The following is a 22,363-nucleotide window of genomic DNA, read 5'->3' as shown; positions in this document are numbered from 1 at the left end:
AACGCCCTTTACCTTCCCGCCGGAGTGGTACCTATTTATCTACTTGCACTTTGACGTGCTTTTGAACTGCTAGGTGGGCAGGAGCTGGGACCGAGCAACGGGAGCTCACCCCGTCGCGGGGATTCGAACTGCCGACCTTCTGATCAGCAAGCCCTAGGCTCTGTGGTTTAACCCACAGCGCCACCTGCGTACAAAGCATCAGCCAAATAACAGTTCTTATCTTTTTGTACAGAGGGCAACAGAACAGTTTTAAGTTAACCAAAAAGTTCTGCGCAGTGGTCCCTTGGTTCTCAAACTTAATCCGTTTTGGAAGACCGTTCCAAAACCAAGGCACGCTTTCCCATAGAAAGTAATGCAAAAGGGATTAATCCATTCCAGACTGGTGGTAGTCATTGTTTGGATGTGGGACTTTTATCCATTTCTGCAGTAACACAATCAATCAGTCAGTAGCTGAACTGGGTTTCACACAGTCACAAAAGCCAATTAACAAATGAACCGAGAAAGCCTCAAAAACGCAAAATAAATAGCAAAAACAAAAGGGCCAAACTGAATCCATTCCAGAAGTCTGTTTGAATTCCGAAATGTTCAAAAACCAAGGCTCAGCTTCTGATTGGTGCAGGCGCCCCGGAAACAATAGCTGACAGCCGCATCAGACGTTCGGCTCCCGAGAAACGTTCGAAAACCGAAACACTTACTTCCAGGTTTTGGGTGTTTGAGAACCAAGGTACCACTGTAATGTGTAAAGAGTCCTCTGTGCGCGCGCCGAAACCGGTACCTCCGGGTTCGGCGCGTTCGTAACCCATAACAAACACAACCCACAGTGAACGCAACCAGAGGTATGACTCTAAAGCAAACACATTGGCATTTGGCAATAACAAAAGTTCCTTTAGAAACACAATTTACAAAGACTCATAATCTAGTCTCTAGAAACTTGCTATAACATGACATAATAATAGCAAAGCAGTGATATTTTAGGGAGCAGGCTAGCAGGCGGGTCCCATGACTTACATCACAGGAGCCTACACAACACAAAACACTGTTGCTGTATGTTGTTGTTTGTTGTTGTTGTTCAGTCGTTCAGTCGTGTCCGACTCTTCGTGACCCCATGGACCAGAGCACGCCAGGCACGCCTATCCTTCACTGCCTCTCGCAGTTTGGCCAAACTCATGTTAGTAGCTTCGAGAACACTGTCCAACCATCTCATCCTCTGTCGTCCCCTTCTCCTTGTGCCCTCCATCTTTCCCAACCTCAGGGTCTTTTCTAGGGAGTCTTCTCTTCTCATGAGGTGGCCAAAGTACTGGAGCCTCAACTTCAGGATCTGTCCTTCTAGTGAGCACTCAGGGCTGATTTCCTTAAGAATGGATAGGTTTGATCTTTTTGCAGTCCATGGGACTCTCAAGAGTCTCCTCCAGCACCAGAATTCAAAAGCATCCATTCTTCGGCGATCAGCCTTCTTTATGGTCCAGCTCTCACTTCCGTACATTACTTGCTGTATGTAGGTTTTATTTTATTTGCTTTTTATCTTATATTTTGGAAATGTACATCCAGTTTTTTTTCACTTAATTTTTTTTTTTGGGGGGGGCAATCTTGGGGCCCTAACCTAGAGCTTGCTTAGCTTATACGTAAATCTGGCACTGTGTGGAACCACCACCTGCAACCATCTGGAAGCAGTTTATAAACCAAAACTCACCTCTTTCTGGCCGAAGTCAATGAGGTTCTGGAGGTCCAAGTCATCCCGGTAATGTACGATGGCGTTGTTGACGATTTCGCTCACTTTCCCGCGTGCCTGTAAGGAAATCGGAACAAGGCTATGGAGGGAGTTTAGAGCTAAAAGGGTTAACCGTCCTGCAGGAGGCAGGCCAGGGATGTTGAATTTATTTGATTTATTATCCGTTTATTAATTAAATTTGTATACTGCAGGTCTCAGGGCAGTTCACAGGATCAAATCATAATCAAAAGACATAAAAGAAAAAGAAAAAGAAAAAAATACCTTGGAAAACAAGAAGCAGCAACTCCTAGCAGTGCTCAATTTAAAACACAACTTTATTATGTGATATAATGTGGTCATGCCACAGGCAGAAAATATAAAGCAATGCAGCTACAGAACAACTTATTTAATAAATAGTAATAACTGCTAAAATGTACTTATAAACGAGCCTCTTACATATGTACGGTACCTTAAGTATGTTTTTTAATTTTATTAAAGATTTATTTCTTGATTTACAAAAGTGTGCGCAATGTCTCTCTCGTATTTTTTCCATGTAACATTTTTACAAATCAGTTTTGGTTGTTGAGACATTAGGGAGAGAAGGGGGAAAGAGGAGGGTGGGATGGGGAGATAGGTGGAGTGGGGTGACGATGTTTCTATTTTCCTTAATATATGTAGGGTTTGGTGTCAGCGTTGTTTGTGTAGGTTCTCTGTTGTTCGCTTGTGCTTCTTTGGTGGTGAGAGAGGTCGGGATTGGCGTAGGGTGTGGTTGCTCATTTGTGGTTGGCTGTGGTGGTCTTTGGTTTCCTGTGTGAGTGGGGTTGGTGCGTGTTTTGGGTCAGGTTAGCCATATTGATTTGTATGCTGTCGGTAGATTTTTGTCATTGTCTTGTTGGGCTGTGTGTGTGATGAAGGGGAACCATGCCGGAGTGAAGGTGTTTGTCCCCGTGTCAGTTTCAGGTTACTGGTTAGTTTTTCTAGTAGGGCTGTTTCCCATACTACCATATTTTCTGGCGTATAAGACGACTGGGCGTATAAGACGACCCCCAACTTTTCCAGTTAAAATATAGAGTTTGAGATATACTCGACCGCAGATTCTCCACCCGGCGTATAAGACGACCCCCGACTTTTGAGTAGATTTTCCTGGATTAAAAAGTAGTCTTATACACCAGAATATACAGTTACTTGGTACCATTGGTGCATGTTTACTACTGTCAGGTCTTTCCAGTGTCTGGTTATGATGTTTCTGGATGCTGAGAGTAGATGGGTTATGAGTTCTTTGTGTTGTAAATGGGCGTTATTGTCTTGGAAGATGTGTAGTAAGACCAATTCTAGGGTGGTTTCTAACACTTGCTTGGTAATTTTACATATTTCTCGTGTGGTTGTTGTCCAGAAAGGTTGGATTTTGGGGCACTCCCACCACATGTGAAGGTATGTGCCTGTGGAGGTGCACCCTCTCCAGCATTTTGGTGAGGTTCCTGGGCGTATTAGCGCTAATTTTCTTGGCGTTCGATACCACCTGTAGGTGAGTTTTAGGGTGAGTTCTCTTCTTTTCGTTGATATGGATTTAAAGTGGGGTTTAGACCACATTCTGGTCCATTGCGTGGGATTGATTTCATATCCTATGTCATCCTCCCATTGTTTTTTGATTGAGTCTAGGGAGCTCGTGGGATTTTTGAGTAGTATTTTGTTCCTTAAGTATGTTTACAAACTCCGTGATACAGTATTAAGTAAATTAGAAACATCACCACCCCACCCCACCCATCTCTCCATCCCGGCCACCTCTCCCCCCCTTTTCTTCCTAATGTCTCAACAAACGAAACTGATGTGTAAAAATGTTACATGGAAAAATACAAAAGAGACACTGCATATACCTTTGTAAAACAAGAAAATCCTGAATATATATATATATATATATATATATATATATGTCACACATTACAAATTTCTCTAAACAGGGCTGCCTTCAGATGTCTTCTAAATGTCAGGTAGTTGTTTATCTCATTGACATCTGGTGGGAGGGCGTTCCACAGGGCGGGCGCCACTACCGAGAAGGCCCTGTAGCTTTGCTTCTCACAGCGGGGGAACAGCCAGAAGGCCCTCGGAGCTGGACCTCAGTGTCTGGGCTGAATGATGGGGGTGGAGACGCTCCTTCAGGTATACAGGACCGAGGCAGTTTAGGGCTTTAAAGGTCAGCACCACAGATACCGGAAAACATGCAGGGGAGAGGGGGGCTGGCTTGGGCGAGTGGGGGGAGAACTTTGGCCTCCCTTTTCTCTCCCCCCCTTAAACTTCCCTCTCCCGCATCCAGTTAGCCACCTCCCTCCCCACAAACGCTCCTTGTCCCTCCAGTTTAAGTGTTTCCATATCGTCCCTCCAATGGCAATGGGAACAAATCACCGCCAGTTTTTGATACTGGGTAGTAGACTGCAGCCTGGTTTATTGCTTTCATTTTATGGATCAGTGGTCTCATTAGATAGTAAAATTCATGTTAAATTGCTTTTTTAGGGGTTGTTTTTAAATTGTCTACAAGACAGAGCTGTTCCACCTGGCCTTTGGGTTGGTTTCAGTTTAACCCTGATGTTTCATTCTTTTGGTGTGGTTGGTGGGCTACTTAAAAATGAGGCTGCAGCATAGCTGTCAAGTCTCCCCTTTTTTGCAGGAAACTCCCTTATTCCAAGCCGTTTCCCGCTGCTATCCTTTATTGTTGATATCCCTTAAATTTCCCTTATTTCCGGGAAGGACAGTTGGAGTCCGGGGACTCCTTGGGTCCCTGCCTTTCTCAGCCCTGCCTGCCTACCTACCTCACAGGACTGTTGTGGGGATTAAATGAGGACTAGGACCAGGGAGCTCCTTGGAGAAAAAGGTGGAATATAAATACCTAATAACAAACAGACAAACAGATATATAAAGAAGAAGAAGATAAAACAGACGAATGTTTCTCGGCAACAGGTGCTCAAATTAAGCATTGCTGCCCCGAACTGGAGGCAGAGCAGAGCCAACCTGGCCAGAAGCCACCAGTGGTCCTCTCCTCCTGCATGAATTGGCCTAATCCTTTTCTAAAACCATCCAAGTTGGTGCCCATCGCTGCTCCCTGTGGCAGGGAGTTCCAGAGGTTAACCGTGTGCTGCGTGAATAAGTGCTTTCTTTTCTCTGCCCTGATTTCTCTTTCCTGGGAGCTCTTTCCTGGTGTAAATTTATTTGTAGCATGGGGGGGGGGAGGATTACCGCGGCATGGACTGTCGCTGAGAAACGTAGACTGTCCCCAGGACGGGTGAGGGTGCTGATCCCTTATTTTCAAATCCGAAACTTGACAGCTGTGGGCTGCAGTCTAGATTAAATTTTAAATTGTATTTTAAATTGTATTTTAATGAATTGTTTTATGTTTTTGTTGTGATTTTATTGGTGTTAGCCGCCCTGAGCCCGGTTTGGCAGGGAAGGGCGGGGTATAAATAAAATTATTATTATTATTATTATTATTATTATTATTATTATTATTTTGCAATACTTTATGTGGGAAAGCACACCTTGGTTTTAGAACACTTTGGTTTTGGAACAGACTAAGGATTAAGCTTGAGAACCAAGGTGCCGCTGCATTTAATTCTAACCCTGAACACGTCAAGTCCTGTTCCTACACACACACACACACACACACACAAACACACCCTGAACACCTGTCTCCAAAGGAGTAGCTTAGGGACATTCCAGGGAACAACGCTGCTCACTTCAACCCCACGCAAAACCTCCCAAGCCCCGTTTTCCCCACCCGGAACAATCGCCTCCGCACACTGGCTACCTTGTCGGAGAAGACGAACCCCAGGACACCCGACGCCAGCTGCAGCAGGAAGATGACCGTCAGGCAGACAGAGAACTGCAGGGGAGAGAATTTCGTAAGTGAAAGATCACAGAGCCAACGGCAGGTCAATGCTCAAGGGAGGTGGGTTCAGATCCAAGGGCCTTCTGGCGGTTCCCTCACTGCGGTTCTCCCCCAACAGAATATTAAAAACACGATAAAACACCAGACATTAAAAACTTCCCTGAACAGGGCTGCCTTCAGATGTCTTCTAAAAGTCAGAAGGTTGTTTATTTCCTTGACATCTAACGGGAGTACGTTCCACAGGGAGGGCGCCACCACCAAGAAGGCCCTCTGCCTGGTTCCCTGTAACTTCACTTCTCGCAGGGAGGGAACCACCAGAAGGCCCTCGGAGCTGGACCTCAGTGTCCGGGATGAACGATGGGGGTGGAGACGCTCCTTCGGGTCTACTGGGCGGAGGCAGCTCATCTATAAAGCAGCTCATGCAGATTTTATGCAAATATGTGCCCGCCCCTTTTGGCAATGCCTAAGAGTTCACTGTAGTCGCTGACTGGACCTGGTAATAGTAATAATAATAATAATAATAATAATAATAATAATAATAATAATAAATTATGGTGGTGGGTTTCCCCAGCCACTCGGGGCAGCTTCCAACTAAATATTAAAAATATATTAAAACACCAGTCATTAAAAACTTCCTTAAACAGGGCTGCCTTCAGGTGTCTTCTAAAAGTTATGCAGTTCTTTATCTCCTTAACATCTGATGGGAGAGCGTTCCACAGGGAGGGTGCCACTACTAAGAAGGCCCTCTGCCTGGTTCCCTGTAACCTCACTTCTTGCAGGGAGGGAACCGCCAGAAGGCCCTCGGAGCTGGACCTCAGTGTCCGGGCCGAATGATGGGGGTGGAGACGCTCCTTCAGGTCTACTGGGCCGAGGCACCAGCACTTTGAATTGTGCTCGGAAACGGGGGGATCCATTTCTTTGTACCTTCCCACCAGCTGGAGGTCCCTGCCTTCCCGGCCCCAATGGGTTTTACATTCTATTTATTTTTTTAAAAAAATGAATTTAACTTTTATTAATTGGGGGGAAATACAGACATATACAGGAATACAAAAGTTCATTTCAATAACAAATCAAAAAGAAAACAAAATATGAAAAGTAGAAGAAAATAAGAATACAAGAAAGAAATATAAGAGAAAAGCTATATATAAAAAGAAACATTACCTTCTTGATTAACACTTAATTAAAACTTCTGGATTTCAACCTTCCAATCATTCTCATTACACTGTTTATAATGTCGTTATTTTTCTCGCACAGTTTAATAAACTTTAATATAATTTCTGACTATTAAAAAACAAAAAACAAAACCCACAATATTTAGTATCTGGTTTTATTTACAAATATCATCCAAGTTCTGCTAGTATGGAATGATTCGTGCTATATAATCTTAAATAATCCTTAAATTTTCTCCATTCTCCATATATTTCCTGATTTAATGCTCCTCTAATTCTTCCCGTCAGTTTTGATAATTGTAAATATTCTATCATTAAAAGTTGCCAGTCTATAACCGTCGGTAATGATTCATTATTCCAGTTTCTCCATGGGTTTTACATTCTAAGGCTGGAGAGATATTTCATGATAAATCCCGGACCCCTGTCAGGGGACATTTTGCAGCAAGCGATTGGGGGGGGGGGGGGACGACCATTATGGAAGACCCGTCCATATTAACCAAGACGGCCAAATATCACAAGGAGCGGCTCCACCCCCATCATTCAGCCCGGACACTGAGGTCCAGCGCCGAGAGCCTTCTGGCAGTTCCCTCGCTGCGAGAAGCCAAGTTACAGGGAACCAGGCAGAGGGCCTTCTCGGTAGTGGCTCCCTCCCTGTGGAACGCCCTCCAACCAGATGTCAAAGAAAAAAACAACTACCAGACTTTTAGAAGACATCTGAAGGCAGCCCTGTTTAGGGAAGCTTTTAATGTTTAATAGACTATTGTATTTTAATAATCTGTTGGAAGCCGCCCAGAGTGGCTGCAGAAACCCAGCCAGAAGGGTGGGGTATAAACAATAAATTATTATTATTATTATTATTATTATTATTATTATTATCCGAGCGCACACTTCCAGTGGCAAGGGCTCCCTTTGCTTAAGGATGCCCAGGCTGCAGGAAGTCTCTGATGCCAGGGCTGCCCTGCCTTTCCCCAGCTTCCTCCCGGGGACGATGCCCAGCGGTTCTCACCGTCTGCAGCAAGCAGATGTTCTCCCGCAGGGAGCCGATGCAGCCGCAGAACGTGATGAAAAACATCAGGATGCCGACGACGATCAGCAGGATGGCAGGGTCCACGGCGAGGCAAGCCATGGCCGCTTCTGCAGCGGGAAAGGAAGAGCAGGGAGTCAAACGCAGGCCTCCCCATCCCGTCGCAACAGCTCCTCCCTGCTAGCTATGGCTAAGCACACCTATGTGTTGCAGCGGGTTGGAATACATGGCCTTTGGGGGTCCCTTCTAAACTCTTAGGATTCTGTCCCCAACCACTCTGTATTATGCTTATTTTCATTTAAATGTGGGGGTGGCCCCAAGGCAGCATTACATTAGTAATCCAAGAATAATAATAATAATAATAATAATAATAATAATAAATTTTTATTTATACCCCGCCCTTCCCAGCCAAAAACTGGGCTCAGGGCGGCTAACACTAAAATCACAGCAAAAACATAAACACAATCAATTTAAAATAACAGATTAAAATACAAATTAAAAAATTCAATATTAAAACTGCAGTCTCATTTTCAAATAACCCACCAATAAAAGAATGAAGCATAAATATCAAACAGAAACCAACCCAAAGGCCAGGTGGAACAGCTCCGTCTTGCAGGCCCTGCGGAAAGATGCCAAATCCCGCAGGGCCCTGGTCTCTTGTGATACGACTGTTCCACCAAGTCGGGGCCAATACTGAGAAGGCCCTGGCCCTAGTTGAAGCTAACCTAGCATCTTTGTTGCTCGGGACCTCCAAAAGATTATTATTTGAGAGAACAATGTGCAAAATCTAATACAGAAGCCGCAAACAGGAAAAACATTCACATTTGTACAAAAGGAAAATTTCAGTCTTTAAAGTTCCTTTCGCCAGGCTCCTTTGGGTATCAACGAAGGTAAGTCCAATCGGGGTGGGGGGTGGGATTCCGGTCTGGTCCCCGCCATCTTCGGACGCGCTCGCTGCAGCTCCTCTTCTAGCGCTGCAGGAGTGGCAGCTTCCTGGAGAGTAAGGTCCTGTATACCTGAAGGAGCGTCTCCACCCCCATCATTCAACCCGGACACTGAGATCCAGTGCCGAGGGCCTTCTGTCGGTTCCCTCACTGCGAGAAGCAAAGCTACAGGGAACCAGGCAGAGGGCCTTCTCGGTGTTGGCGCCCGCCCTGTGGAACGCCCTCCCATCAGAGGTCAAGGGAATAAACAACTACCTGACATTCAGAAAATACCTGAAGGCAGCCCTGTTTAGGGAAGTTTTTATTTTTCAAAAGTTTTTTATTTTCTAATATAAAAACATACAAAAAACCAACAACAAAACAATACAAAACCACCACAAAGCAAACAATAAAACAACAACATTAATACATTATTATATTCCAATACATTATATTTCCTTTACATTGTCTATTTTTAGGGAAGTTTTTAATGTGTGATATTTTTGTATTTGATTTCTGTTGGAAGCCGCCCAGAGTGGCTGGGAAAACCCAGCCAGATGGGTGGGGTACAAATAATAAATATTATTATTATTATTATTATTAAGGGGTTTTTTTTTGCTCCGGTTCCCCTCCGTACCCCAGGGAGGGTGTCTCTGGGGCGAAGCAAGCGTCGGCGTGGGGAGTCCGGGCGCAGGGCAAGACACGGAAGGCTCCTAAGCGCTGTTGCGCTGGGGTGCCTGGGTGTCTAGCGAATCGCAGAGGACTTCAAACATGCTTCGCTTCCACTCTAAGCAAGCCCAAGTCTGAGGGCCTTTCAAGGTCCAGAATGTTGTAGCTTAAGCCAAGTTGAGATGTAACATATGAATTGTAAGTATCAACTTTTGTATTTGTCCAGATATTACTTAGAAATCTTGATACCTTATGTAATGAATGTTCAAATACTAATAAGGTTTGGCTTATACCACCAGTTGTTGTTGTTCAGTCGTTCAGTCGTGTCCGACTCTTCGTGACCCCATGGACCAGAGCACGCCAGGCACCCCTATCCTTCACGGCCTCCCGCAGTTTGGCCAAACTCATGCCAGTCGCTTCGAGAACTCTGTCCAACCATCTCGTCCTCTGTCGTCCCCTTCTCCTTGTGCCCTCCATCTTTCCCAACATCAGGGTCTTTTCCAGGGAGTCTTCTCTTCTCATGAGGTGGCCAAAGTACTGGAGCCTCAGCTTCAGGATCTGTCCTTCCAGTGAGCACTCAGGGCTGATTTCTTTAAGAATGGATAGGTTTGATCTTCTTGCAATCCATGGGACTCTCAAGAGTCTCCTCCAGCACCATAATTCAAAAGCATCAATTCTACGGCGATCAGTCTTCTTTATGGTCCAGCTCTCACTTCCGTACATTACTACTGGGAAAACCATAACTTTAACTATACGGACCTTTGTTGGCAAGGTGATGTCTTTGCTTTTTAAGATGCTGTCTAGGTTTGTCATTGCTTTCCTCCCAAGAAGCAGGCGTCTTCTAATTTCGTGACTGCTGTCACCATCTGCAGTGATCATGGAACCCAAGAAAGTGAAATCTCTCACTGCCTCCATTTCTTCCCCTTTACCACCAGTAAATGTATGTAAATACATTAATACCTTGAGAGAGAATTTACTGAAGAAGCCCGGAAACTCTTCATGGGCGGAACAGGTGACAAACGCCGGCACCCTGTCTAACATTTGGGCGTAACATCTTCGACACTTCATCTGATTGGACTTACCTTCGTTGATACCCACAGCCGCCTAGCAAAAGCAACTTTAAACACTGAAATTTCCCTTTTGTACACATGTGAATGAGTTTCCTGTTTGTGGCTTCTGTATTAGACTTTGCACATTGTTCTCTCAATTCTTGGATTACTAATGTAAGATTTAGAACGTGGAATGTTTTGGTAGATTTCCGTGCGCCGTCTATGTGCTGCTTACTGTATACCAGTCTACTACGAGTATTGGCAGCATAGGTTTATTTTTTTCAGTGCCTGCTTTTCTGAGGCAAGAACGCCAGCCGCTTGGGAATAATGCAGGAGGAATTTCAGGGGTGCAGCCACCATTTTATTCCCTTAAATCCCAAGGTGGTGGTTTTCCAGCTTTCCTCGCATGGATCAGGTGAGCTTGTTTCAGTCCTCTTCTGAGCTAAAAAAGCAAGTGTACTCCCTCACAGAGCTAGCATCTCCAGCAACTTTGGCAAACTACAGTTCCCAGGATTCTTGGGGGTGGGGAGAACCCAACTTTTATTAAATTTATGGGGTGTTTGCAGCCTTGAAAAACAGAAAATGCCCTACAGCAGCGGTTCCTAGTTCTTATTGGGCTCCCGTCTGCTTGGTTCCATAAATTCATCCCCCATGCCCACTACCCTACAGTATAAAAAGCATTATTCACAATAGCAGTTTGCATGGCCCACTGAGGAAACTGTAAGAATGATTCAAAATATAATTAAAACTATGTAGTTTAATTAACGCGACAAAATTGAGGAACTTGTTCCAGTGAGGCCAGATATTGCAAGGAGAGCGTTTCCGCGCATTCTTATTGACGAAAAGTACTACAGTCGTACCTTGGAAGTCGAACGGAATCCGTTCCAGAAGTCCGTTCGACTTCCAAAACATTCGGAAACCAAAGCGTGGCTTTTGATTGGCTGCAGGAAACTCCTGCAGCCAATTGGAAGCTGCGGAAGCCACACCGGACGTTCGGCTTCCAAAAAAAAGTTCGGAAACTGGAACACACACTTCCGGGTTTTGATGGTTTGGGAGCCAATGCGTTTTAGATCCAAGGTACGACTGTACTTACTAAACACCCACAAACCTCCATCGATCACAGGTATATGGTAGCTAGTTTATGGAAAAATCAATAGCTATTACCAATAATTGGCTATTTGGGGGCAACTTGGAATCGTAAATACCGTATTTTTCGCTCCATGAGACGCACTTTTTTCCTCCTGAAAAGTAAGGGGAAATATCTGTGTGTCTTATGGAGCGAATGGTGGTCCCTGGAGCGGAATTGCCCAGGGGCCAAAAGAGGATCATGCTTTTTATTTTACAAAGAGAAAAGGGGGTGTTGAAAGGACCCCACTCAGCAGCTGATCAGCAAGAGATCGGGAGAGAGATAAGAGTCCCGGGCTCCCTTTCAGCCCCGCCCCCTTGCCCAGGCCTCCATTGTTTAATGTGCTGCAGAGGGAGGTTGTTTGTTTCCCCAGCTACATGTGACTGGCTGATTAGATTATCTGTATGGAAATTGTAGAAAAGGCTCCCTTTCCTTTAGAAGCTGCAGAAATGTGAGTTGAACCCCATAAAAACGGGGCTTTTCCTCTTTGCTTTTCCCCCTTGGCAAAAAAGCTGCAAAACTTAGTTGATCCTCAAAAAAACAGGGCTTTTAGGGGAGGAATACCAGAAAAATATTTTTTTTTCTTGTTTCCTCCTCTAAAAACGAGGTGCGCCCTATGGAGCGAAAAATACGGTACGAAGGAAATAGCTTTGAAAGCGAAAAGAGCAATAAAGCTTCAAAAACGAAGCAAGGAAGGTGTTTCAAGTAAGCAATCGACACACTCGAAGGGCTGACCTCAAGTGCCCTCCTGTTTCTTATTGCCACCCACTTCAGGAAGTACGGCCCAACAGTTTCGAGTTCGAGAGCCCTTGCTTGGCACACTGCTTGTGCTCCTTACCTGCATGCTTCATCAAGCGGGCATAGACTCCCACTGCCACCATCGCCATGGAGATCATCTGCCAAGACAAAGAAGCCCAGAATGTCAAGAGCGCCAGGCCAGAGACTAAGAAAATAGAATCATAGAATCCTAGAGTTGGAAGAGACCCCAAGGGCCATCCAGTCCAACCCCCTGCCAAGCAGGAAACACCATCAAAGCATTCCTGACAGATGGCTGTCAAGCCTCTGCTTCAAGACCTCCAAAGGAGACTCCACCACACTCCTTGGTAGCAAATTCCACTGTCCAACAGCTCTCACTGTCAGGAAGTTCTTCCTAATGTTTAGGTGGAATCTTCTTTCTTGTAGTTTGAATCCATTGCTCCATGTCCGCTTCTCTGGAGCAGCAGAAAACAACCTTTCTCCCTCCTCTACATGACATCCTTTGATATATTTGAGCATGGCTATCCTATCACCCCTTAACCTTCTCTTCTCCAGGCTAAACATACCCAGCTCCCTAAGCCGTTCCTCATAAGGCATCGTTTCCAGGCCTTTGACCATTTTGGTGGCCCGCCTCTGGACAGGAGGGCAACCAAAAGACCAGGCCGTCGCCACGTCCATCCCTGACTCACAGGGGAAAAGGAGAACCTCAAATCACAGAATTGTAGAGCTGGAAGGAACCCCAAGGGTCCTCTAGTCCAACCCCCTGCAATGCAGGAATCTCAGTGAAAGCAGCCGAGAGAGACGGCCATCCAACCTCTCCCATCCAGGGAAGGAGAGTCCACAACCTCCCGAGGAAGACAGTGGAACAGCTCTTACGGTCAGAACATTCTTCCTGAATCCGAGTCTTGCCCTCTGGAGCAGGAGAAAACAAGCTTGCTCCATCTTCCCTGTGACAGATCTTGAGATACTGGAAGATGGCTCTCTTTTCTCCTCTCAGTCTCCATTTCCAGGCTGAACACTCCCAGCTCCTTCAACCATTCCTCATCAGGCTTGGTTTCCACGCCCACAATCATCTTGGTTGCCCTCCTCTGCACACCTTCCACAGCTTGCCAACATCCCTCCAGATGTTGCTGAACTCAACTCCCCTAATCCCCAACCTCTGGCTGCGGCCAAGTCTGACACCCGCGATTCCCACATTGTATTTGCTGCGGTTCCTGCACTGCAGGGGGGTCCGACGAGATGGACCTTGGGGTGTCTTCAAATTCCCACAGGTCTCCCATCTGCTCTGTGCATCAACCCCTATGGCGGAGCCAGGAAACCTATATCTGTCCAGCTACTGCTGGACTCCCAACTCCCATCAGCCCCTGCAGCCAGTAGGCCACAATACAGGGGGTATTTGTGATGATTGCGAGCGTGGTGCTGATAATGCCAAGGTTGCAGGTTCGCTCCCCGCATGGGACAGCTGCATATTCCTGCATTGCCGGGGGTTGGACTAGATGACCCTCGGGGTCCCTTTCAACTCTAGGATTCTATGATTCCACATACCAGTTTTTGCGGGAGGGGAGAGGCAGGATGCAGGATAGATGGGCCATTGGTCCGATCCAGCAGGCTCCTTTCTCAAAAATGTATCATCTCCTCCACCCTGCCGCCCCATCACTGATCCTCCTCCCTTTCATGACCAGGGGGTCAGCAAACCTTTTCAGCAGGGGGCCGGTCCACTGTCCCTCAGACCTTGTGGGGGGGCCGGACTATATTTTGGAAGAAAAATTATGAACGAATTTGAAATATACTCGGAGTCAAGTGTGAATTTCATGCTCTTTATTCAGCTCATAGTAGTGAGGAATGCAGTTCCCCCCAAACGTTTGCTTTATATACACTATTTACACAATGGGCCCCATGTGATTGGCTAATTCTGGGATACTCCTGTATGCCAATCGGAGTGCGGATTCACTTCCACCTGGAGCTGGATTGGCTAGCTCCTGTGGACCAATCAGACTGCTGCATTCTGGATCCTATTGTTCTGGGACCAATCAGACTGCTGCAATCTCAATCCTATTGTTCTAGGACCAATCAGACTGGTGCATTTTGGATCCTATTCAACTCAGTACATAACAGAATTCCTATGCCCCACAAATAACCCTTTTAAATAAATGCCTTTTAAATAAAAGGACACATTCTACTCCAAGACTTTGGCCACCTCATGAGAAGAGAAGACTCCCTGGAAAAGACCCTGATTTTGGGAAAGATGGAGGGCACAAGGAGAAGGGGACGACAGAGGATGAGATGGTTGGACAGTGTTCTCGAAGCTACCAACATGAGTTTGACCAAACTGCGGGAGGCAATGGAAGACAGGAGTGCCTGGCGTGCTCTGGTCCATGGGGTCACGAAGAGTCGGACACGACTGAACAACAACAACAACACATTCTACTCATGTAAAAACACCAGGCAGGCCCCACAAATAACCCAGAGATGCATTTTAAATAAAAGGACACATTCTACTCATGTAAAAACACCAGGCAGGCCCCACAAATAACCCAGAGATGCATTTGAAATAAAAGGACACATTCTACTCATGTAAAAACACCAGACAGGCCCCACAAATAACCCAGAGGTGCATTTTAAATAAAAGGACACATTCTACTCATGTAAAAACACCCTGATTCCCGGACCATCTGCGGGCCGGATTGAGAAGGCGATTGGGCCAGATCCAGCCCCCAGGCCTTAGTTTGCCTACCCACGATTAACACCTCCCTGCTAACAAGGTGCCAGCTGCTGAATAGCGTCACTCTGGCTTGCAGCCTGCCATGTCAGAAATCCTCTCCTCCTTCCTTTGCAAAGGGATAATTTGTAGAGCAACCTTTTTTTCCCCTCCTGGCATTGAAAAGCGTGGGATTTGAAAGGAAGGCATTGGTGCTTAAGTGGGCAATTAGCTGCTGCAATTGTCTTGACACCTGGGGGTGGGGAGGCTCTCTTTGCAGCAGGAGGACAGGAAAGAAAGAAAAGAGGGATGGAGAAACAGAGAAAGAGAAAGAGAGAAGTCCTTGGCACAAAGGGCTTTACTTTTCTTCTTACAGCCTCATTCAGCGGAGCCAAGGTTAAATCATGCATTGCAGCAGAGCTTTGTGGACTTCTCCTACGTTAACTCGTGCAAAACCACTCACTGAGCGTGCCCATTTTACAGTTTCATTTTCCATTTTTAAAAAATTCCAACCCATCGTTGTAGTTATCATCTCTGTTTCTGCACATTATAAAACAAAGCAATAATTTTAAAAATGCCATCAAATGCCAACAGTGCCCTTCGGCTCTCTATATTGGACAAACAGGCCAAACTCTAAGCCAAAGGATAGTAAGGTAAAGGGACCCCTGACCGAAACAAAATAGAAAATTCTTTTCAGTAGCACCTTAGAGACCAACTGTGTTTGTTTTTGGTATGAGCTTTCGTGTATCTGAAGAAGTGTGCATGCACACGAAAGCTCATACCAAGAACAAACACAGTTGGTCTCTAAGGTGCTACTGAAAAGAATTTTCTATTTTGTTTCGACTATGGCAGACCAACACGGCTACCCACCTGTAACTGGACCCCTGACCATTAGGTCCAGTCGTGTCCGACTCTGGGGTTGCGGCGCTCATCTCGCTTTACTGGCTGAGGGAGCCGGCGTCCAGCTTCCGGGTCATGTGGCCAGCATGACTAAGCTGCTTCTGGCAAACCAGAGCAGCGCACAGAAACGCTGTTTACCTTCCCGCCGGAGTGGTACCTATTTATCTACTTGCACTTTGACGTGCTTTCAAAGTGCTAGGTGGGCAGGAGCTGGGACAGAGCAACGGGAGCTCACGCCGTCGCGGGGATTCGAACCGCCAACCTTCTGATCTGTGGTTTAACCCACCGCGCCACCTTACGCCAAAGGATAAATGGACATAAATCTGACATCAGGAATTACAAGGCAGAGAAACCAGTAGGAGAACACTTCAATCTCCCAAGACATTCTATACAAGATCTCAAAGTAGCTTTCTTAATACAAAGGAATTTCAAAAATAGATTGGAAAGAGAAGTTGCTGAATTGCAACTTATTACCAAACTTAAAACCATGGAGAGACCAGGTCTGAAAAGAGACATTGGAGTCCTATCTCATGATACATGATAAAGCTATTTTTGGCCATCTCACCCCTTGCTTTTTCCTGCAAGACCAATTGCAGTCATTAACAGTCGTCAACAGGTTTACCACACCTATCAGCCAATCACCCATTCCCACCACTCTTCTGAGTAATACCCCTTCCCACTCTCTCACTATATATAAGGGTCTGGTGACTTCTATTTCAGTGTACCTGAAGAAGTGTGCATGCACACGAAAGCTCATACCAGGAAGAAACTTAGTTGGTCTCTAAGGTGCTACTGGAAGGAATTTTTTAAAAATAGAGAGCGAGAGCTTTGTTGTTGTGGCACCACAAAGACTTCCTCTACAACCTTGCACCAGTTTAACACCCAAGGGAGGCCAGCCCCACCAAGTCATAGAATCATAGGGTTGGGAGGGACCCCCATGGCTCATCTAGTCCAGCCCCCCACCATAATGCAGGAATCGCAGGTACTTCTTTATGAATTCCTAAGGCAGGCATTTATGGAAAGGACAGGGAACCTGTGACCAACGACTGATGCACTTGCGACTCCCAGCTCCCACTGTCCCTGACCACTAGGCATGCTGGCTGAGCTGATGTGGGTCTGGCAACATTTGGGGGAATCACTTATGTGTCCATATATCCAACTGGATTTACCCCCAGGTAAGCATGTTTAGCCTGTTGTCTTTGTCCATGGGTTCCATGATCACTGCAGATGGTGACAGCAGTCACAAAATTAGAAGACGCCTGCTTCTTGGGAGAAAAGCAATGGCAAACCTAGACAGCATCTTATAAAGCAGAGACATCACCTTGCCAACAAAGTTAAAGCTATGGTTTTCCCAGTAGTAATGTACGGAAGTGAGAGCTGGACCATAAAGAAGGCTGGTCGCTGAAGAATTGATGCTTTTGAATTATGGTGCTGGAGGAGACTCTTGAGAATCCCATGGACTGCAAAAAGATCAAACTTATCCATCCTTAAAGAAATCAGCCCTGAGTGCTCACTATAAGGACAGATCCTGAAGTTGAGGCTCCAAGACTTTGGCCACCTCATGAGGAGAGAAGACTCCCTAGAAAAGACCCTGATGTTGGGAAAGATGGAGGGCACAAGGAGAAGGGGACGACAGAGGACGAGATGGTTGGACAGTATTCTCGAAGCTACCAACATGAGCCTGACCAAACTGCGGGAGGCAGTGGAAGATAGGAGGGCCTGGCGTGCTCTGGTCCATGGGGTCCCAAAGAGTCAGACACGTTTAAACAACAACAAAGGTTCTCTTCGCGAGTTCGTAGTCCAGGTGATTTGGGGTGGGCACCCTTAAGGGCAAGTATACCCAGCCAGGCACTCCTTCGGGTAGTGACAAAGCGGGATATCAAATCCAAACTCTTCTTCTTCTTTCAGTACTGTACCTTGAAAACACGAGACAAGTGGGAAAACTCTCTGGCCTGTGCTTCCTAGAAATCTGTGGACGGTTCCTCAGTTTTGTGGCCATGCGTTCTTCTCTTGCATTCGTCAGTTGTTTCCCCATTTTTTCAAAACAACGACACGCCCCACTTTCACCCTACTTTCACAGGTCTTGCCAAACGTATCCCATCACCATGCTGAAATTCTACGAGCACCGACGATATATGATCATTAAACTCAGTTGGCTCAGGAAGTATCCAGTTCCCCGCTTCCATAACTTGCACAATTGAGCTCTCCCTCCCCAAATCTGCTCCGGAGGGTTGGAAGAAGCCCTAGCACAGATTTTAAGGGGTACGCCTGGGGGAAAGGGGGAAGACAGCTCCCTTCTCCGTAGAGTTAAAGGTAAAGGGACCCCTGACCGTTAGGTCCAGTTGCAGATGACTCTGGGGTTGCGGCGTTCATCTCGCTTTACTGGCCGAGGGAGCTGGCGTCCAGCTTCCGGGTCATGTGGCCAGCATGACAAAACCGCTTCTAGTGAACCAGAGCAGCGCACAGAAACGTCATTTACCTTCCCGCCGGAGCGGTACCTATTTATCTACTTGCACTTTGACGTGCTTTCGAACTGCTAGGTTGGCAGGAGCAGGGACCGAGCAACGGGAGCTCACCCTGTCACAGGGATTCGAACCGCCGACCTTCTGATCAGCAATCCCTAGGCTCTGTGGTTTAACCCACAGCGCCACCCGCATCCCTTCTCCGTAGAGTTACGTTGGTCCAAAATAGTGCTTAAACCCCTAATTTTCATCGGGTAGCTCACAGCTGCTATGGGACCCCTTCTTTGCTCTGCAACAATCAGATCTGTGCTTCTCCGGACCAAGGAATGGTTGAGAGATCTCTGCTGCCTGACAGGTATAGGATTTTGAGATGAGAAGGCACAGCTTTCCAGGCAATGATTTTGTGTTCCTTTAGGTTTCAAGGTCAGGTATACCGTCTCCCTTTTTATTGTGGGGGAGGGTGATGAGACCTGGACCCCTAGGTGTTGGCGCCTCTGCACATGGAGGATGAAGCAAGCTAGTTTTCTCCTACTTTGGAGGGTAGGACTCGAACCCATGGCTTCAATTGACAAGAAAGGAGATTCCGACTCAACATCTGGACTTTCTGACAGTAAGAGCTGTTCAACAGTGGACGGGATTTCCTTGGGATCTGGTGGATTCTTCTTCCTTGGAGGATTTTAAACAGAGGTTGGATGGCCATCTCTCATGGAGTCTTCAGCTGGGATTCCTGCATTGCAAAGGGCTGGACTAGATGAGCCCAGGGGTCCCTTCCAACTCTACAATCCTTCTTTTGGGGTGAGTACAGTGGCAAATGGTCATGCTCGGCCCTCAGGCTTGGGTAACTAGAGGGACTCTTTTACTCTTTAACATGGTATGTTTGTGATGTTTGATTTTCTGCCTGCAGATACAGAACTTTTATTTCCTGAAGCAGCACCTATATACTGTCTCAGTTCATGTTCTAAATAAACTTCGTTTATTTCCTGGTGTGTGCAACTCCCTTACGAGCCACAAAGTCAAAAGTAAACACTACTCAGAGGTAAGTTCCCAGCACTCTCTCAGTAGTCCTGCACAGGATTGTATAGGAAGTTTTTATGGTGCCACAAGGCACTCTGGTTTGGTTAAGTTTTTATTATGATTACTGTGTCATTTTATAACGCATATCAGCGTTTTCCCCAACTTGGGTCTCCAGCTGCTTTTTTTGGGACTACAATTCCCATCATTCCTGACCACTGGTGTTGCTAGGTAGGGATGATGGGAGTTGTAGTCCAAAAAAAACAGCTGGAGACCCAAGCTGGGGAAAACAAAGATGTACATAAAACAGATACGACAATTCTAACAAGAAGCAAAAATTTAAAAGATATAACAACTAAACTGTAAAACAGGCGCATGGAAGCAGTAGTTCCACATGGGTGAAAATAGCGATGGGCAGAGATGATGGGAGTTGTAGTTCCGCACCATCTAGAGGACGCCATTTCGGCTACTGAGCTCTACCATGTGGCAGACAGGAGCTCTCCGTGGTCCCAATCCCATCGCCCGCCGCCCCCCATTGCCTTTGAACTGGGAGGTGTTGGGGACCTTCTGGCTGCAAAACCAGCGAGCTACGGCTGAGCGGGGCATTTATTTCCTCCAATAAATAAAAGCCGAGGAGAGTTTCAGCGAAGTGGGGAATCGGCAGGTGCTGCCCGGAGCGCTGACAGAGCCCGAACGAAATTTACCGCGCTCTCACCTAAAAGCTGATTACGGCCTCCGGGAGCAATTACACGGGCTTGCCTATCCCCTGCAGATGCAGACGAAACGGTTAACTAAGGATTTAAATTAAAAGCAATCCATGAACACCCTGAAGCTCGATGCTAGGTTTGTTGTGAATGCCTGGATCTGTGGACACTCAGAAGAAGATAATTGGAGATCCGGTTCTGGTGAAAGACAGAAAAAGACAATGGACAGAGGGGGAGTGGGTTGAAGTATTAAATGTATAACCCAAATGGTCTGTCATGGTATCCGAAATCGGAGTGTGAAGTCTGTTAATTATAAGTTTATTTTAAATAAGTAAGGAGATATTGAATCTTAAGTCAAAAGCAGCATGATAAAGGATAGAAGAAATAAGTTTAGTTATAAGAATATATGGTTAAGATTTAGGTTATAATAAAAAGATCAAGATAATTGTGTTATTTTTAAGTAAAGTTAATCTTTTTTATAGAGAAAAGTTGTTAAGGAAATAGTATATTGATTTAAAACCGAAGGTGAAAAGGCGGGGGAAGTCAAACGTCAAGATTCAGAAGTAGAATTTTTTTTTTTGTAAGATATACAAAGAAGAAGAAGAATCCTGACATTATGTGTATTTGTATTTGTTTTTGTATTTGTAAGTGTAGGGTTGGGTTTGTGTTATATTACGAAAATGCTAATAAATTCTGTATAAAAAAATAAATAAATTAAAAGCAATCCATGATAAAGAGTCCTTCTAATGGAAACAGTTAATTGGACAAAGTGGCCTAGGAGGTCGGGATGAGATGCAGAAGGCAGTTGGCGAGGAAAAGCTTGAGCTCAAATGGTAATTAATGGAGACCAGAGTTGGGGGGTCATCTAGAGAAAAAAAATCACCCTGCAATGCATTACACTGAAAAGGGCAATTTGAGAGAAGCGCTTCCAAATTTTTGATATCTGGAGCAAAGGGCATAGCCCACACCCCAATTTTTTTAAAAAAAACTGGAGTTATGCTCCATGCATTTACTCAGAAATGGTATATTCGGAACGAGATGTTAATTGTTTTAATGGGCTGAAATTTTTGCACTTTTTAATGATGGATGCTCGTTTTTCGTGTTTCGATGGAATTGTTTAATTGTGCGTTTTTGTGTGTGTGTAAATGGTTTTATCATTCCAAACCACTTAGGCCATTAAGCAGCACGTAAGTTAATAAATTACAACGGGTAGAGAAGTCGTTTTGATCAACGTCCGCCAAAATTGGAGCAAGTCCCTTTCTTCCAATGCGTCTACTCTAAGTTTGACTCAAGGTCGAAAGTCACCTTTTCACATCATGTGAGATTTATATCCTGTTTTGTTGCCATTTAGATTTGTATCACAGTTTGATGGCAAAGCTTCAAGGGGGCTAATAAGGGCGAAATGCAACAAATTACACTAGATTTTTTAAATTTATTTTAAGAATAATAAAAAGAGCCAAGAAAACTCGTGGAGTGGGGTGGCATACCCCATAAAAGCCATTAAATTCCATTACAAGTTCAGAAAGACAGTATATATTCTCAATTAAGGCGCATATATCTCAATTAAGACACCTGGTGAACACGAATTTGGGAAGGCATTCCACTGCAGTAACATCAGATTGTCCTTTCTCACCCCTATTACCGACTCCGGGGTACCGCAATGCGTTCCCACGAGACTCTTAATGGAGGCGAAACAACAGAGCAATTATAGCGCAGGACACACACACTCTCTCTCAAAGGCAAAAGCGGAACCCGCGCATCGCCTCTCCCGCGCATTCCATTCGACGCACCACCCCTGGGCCAGCGCATACACGTGTGTGCACATCCTCACGTGCCCCAGGGGCCCAGAAGGAGACTAGAAACTGACCCCCGTCCCATTTTGCATGCAGAAGGTCCCAGGCGCAAGCCCCGCTCCCAATGCCACCTCCTCCCGGGTAGAGCCGGGAATTGCACCCCCCCCAGCCCTCACTGCAGACCCGCTGCTGCCAACCAGTGCAGGCAACGCTGAACCAGGTGGGCCAGCCAGCGGGTCCGATCCGGGGCAAGGCGCCGACTCCGTGCCAGTCTAACCCTCCCGTCGCTGCGCTCACCCAGAAAACCATGTTGAAGAAGAAAAGCAGGTATTTGACCAGGGGGCTGACGAAGGAGAAGTCTTCCCCCTGGGGGGCAGACGAGCCCCCCACCAGCCTCTGGGCCATGGCTGCGGCGGGCCCTATCGCCGAGGGTGTTGCCGGTCGCGCACGGCCATCCTGGCGGGACCCGCACCGATCCTGGCTCGGCGGCTGAT

The 22,363-nt window shown here is 46.1% G+C and overlaps 1 protein-coding gene across 1 annotated transcript in view; it reads right to left on the bottom strand.

The window, feature by feature from the left end:
- Positions 1 to 22,363, bottom strand: part of TSPAN33 (tetraspanin 33) — a 28,180-nt gene extending 5,817 nt beyond the window's left edge. Inside the window, exons 1-5 of the mRNA XM_033163123.1 lie at positions 22,167 to 22,363; positions 12,384 to 12,441; positions 7,761 to 7,888; positions 5,505 to 5,579; positions 1,691 to 1,786 (exon numbers count right to left, since the gene is read on the bottom strand). Coding sequence (XP_033019014.1) covers positions 1,691 to 1,786; positions 5,505 to 5,579; positions 7,761 to 7,888; positions 12,384 to 12,441; positions 22,167 to 22,274 — 465 coding nt within the window. The 5' untranslated portion in view covers positions 22,275 to 22,363. The remainder of the gene's footprint in view (positions 1 to 1,690; positions 1,787 to 5,504; positions 5,580 to 7,760; positions 7,889 to 12,383; positions 12,442 to 22,166) is intronic.

The sequence above is a fragment of the Lacerta agilis genome, chromosome 10, assembly GCF_009819535.1.
Source record: "Lacerta agilis isolate rLacAgi1 chromosome 10, rLacAgi1.pri, whole genome shotgun sequence".
Taxonomy (NCBI): domain Eukaryota; kingdom Metazoa; phylum Chordata; class Lepidosauria; order Squamata; family Lacertidae; genus Lacerta; species Lacerta agilis.
The sequence above is the reverse complement of the archived record's forward strand: the minus strand, read 5'-3'. Positions and strand labels throughout refer to the sequence as shown.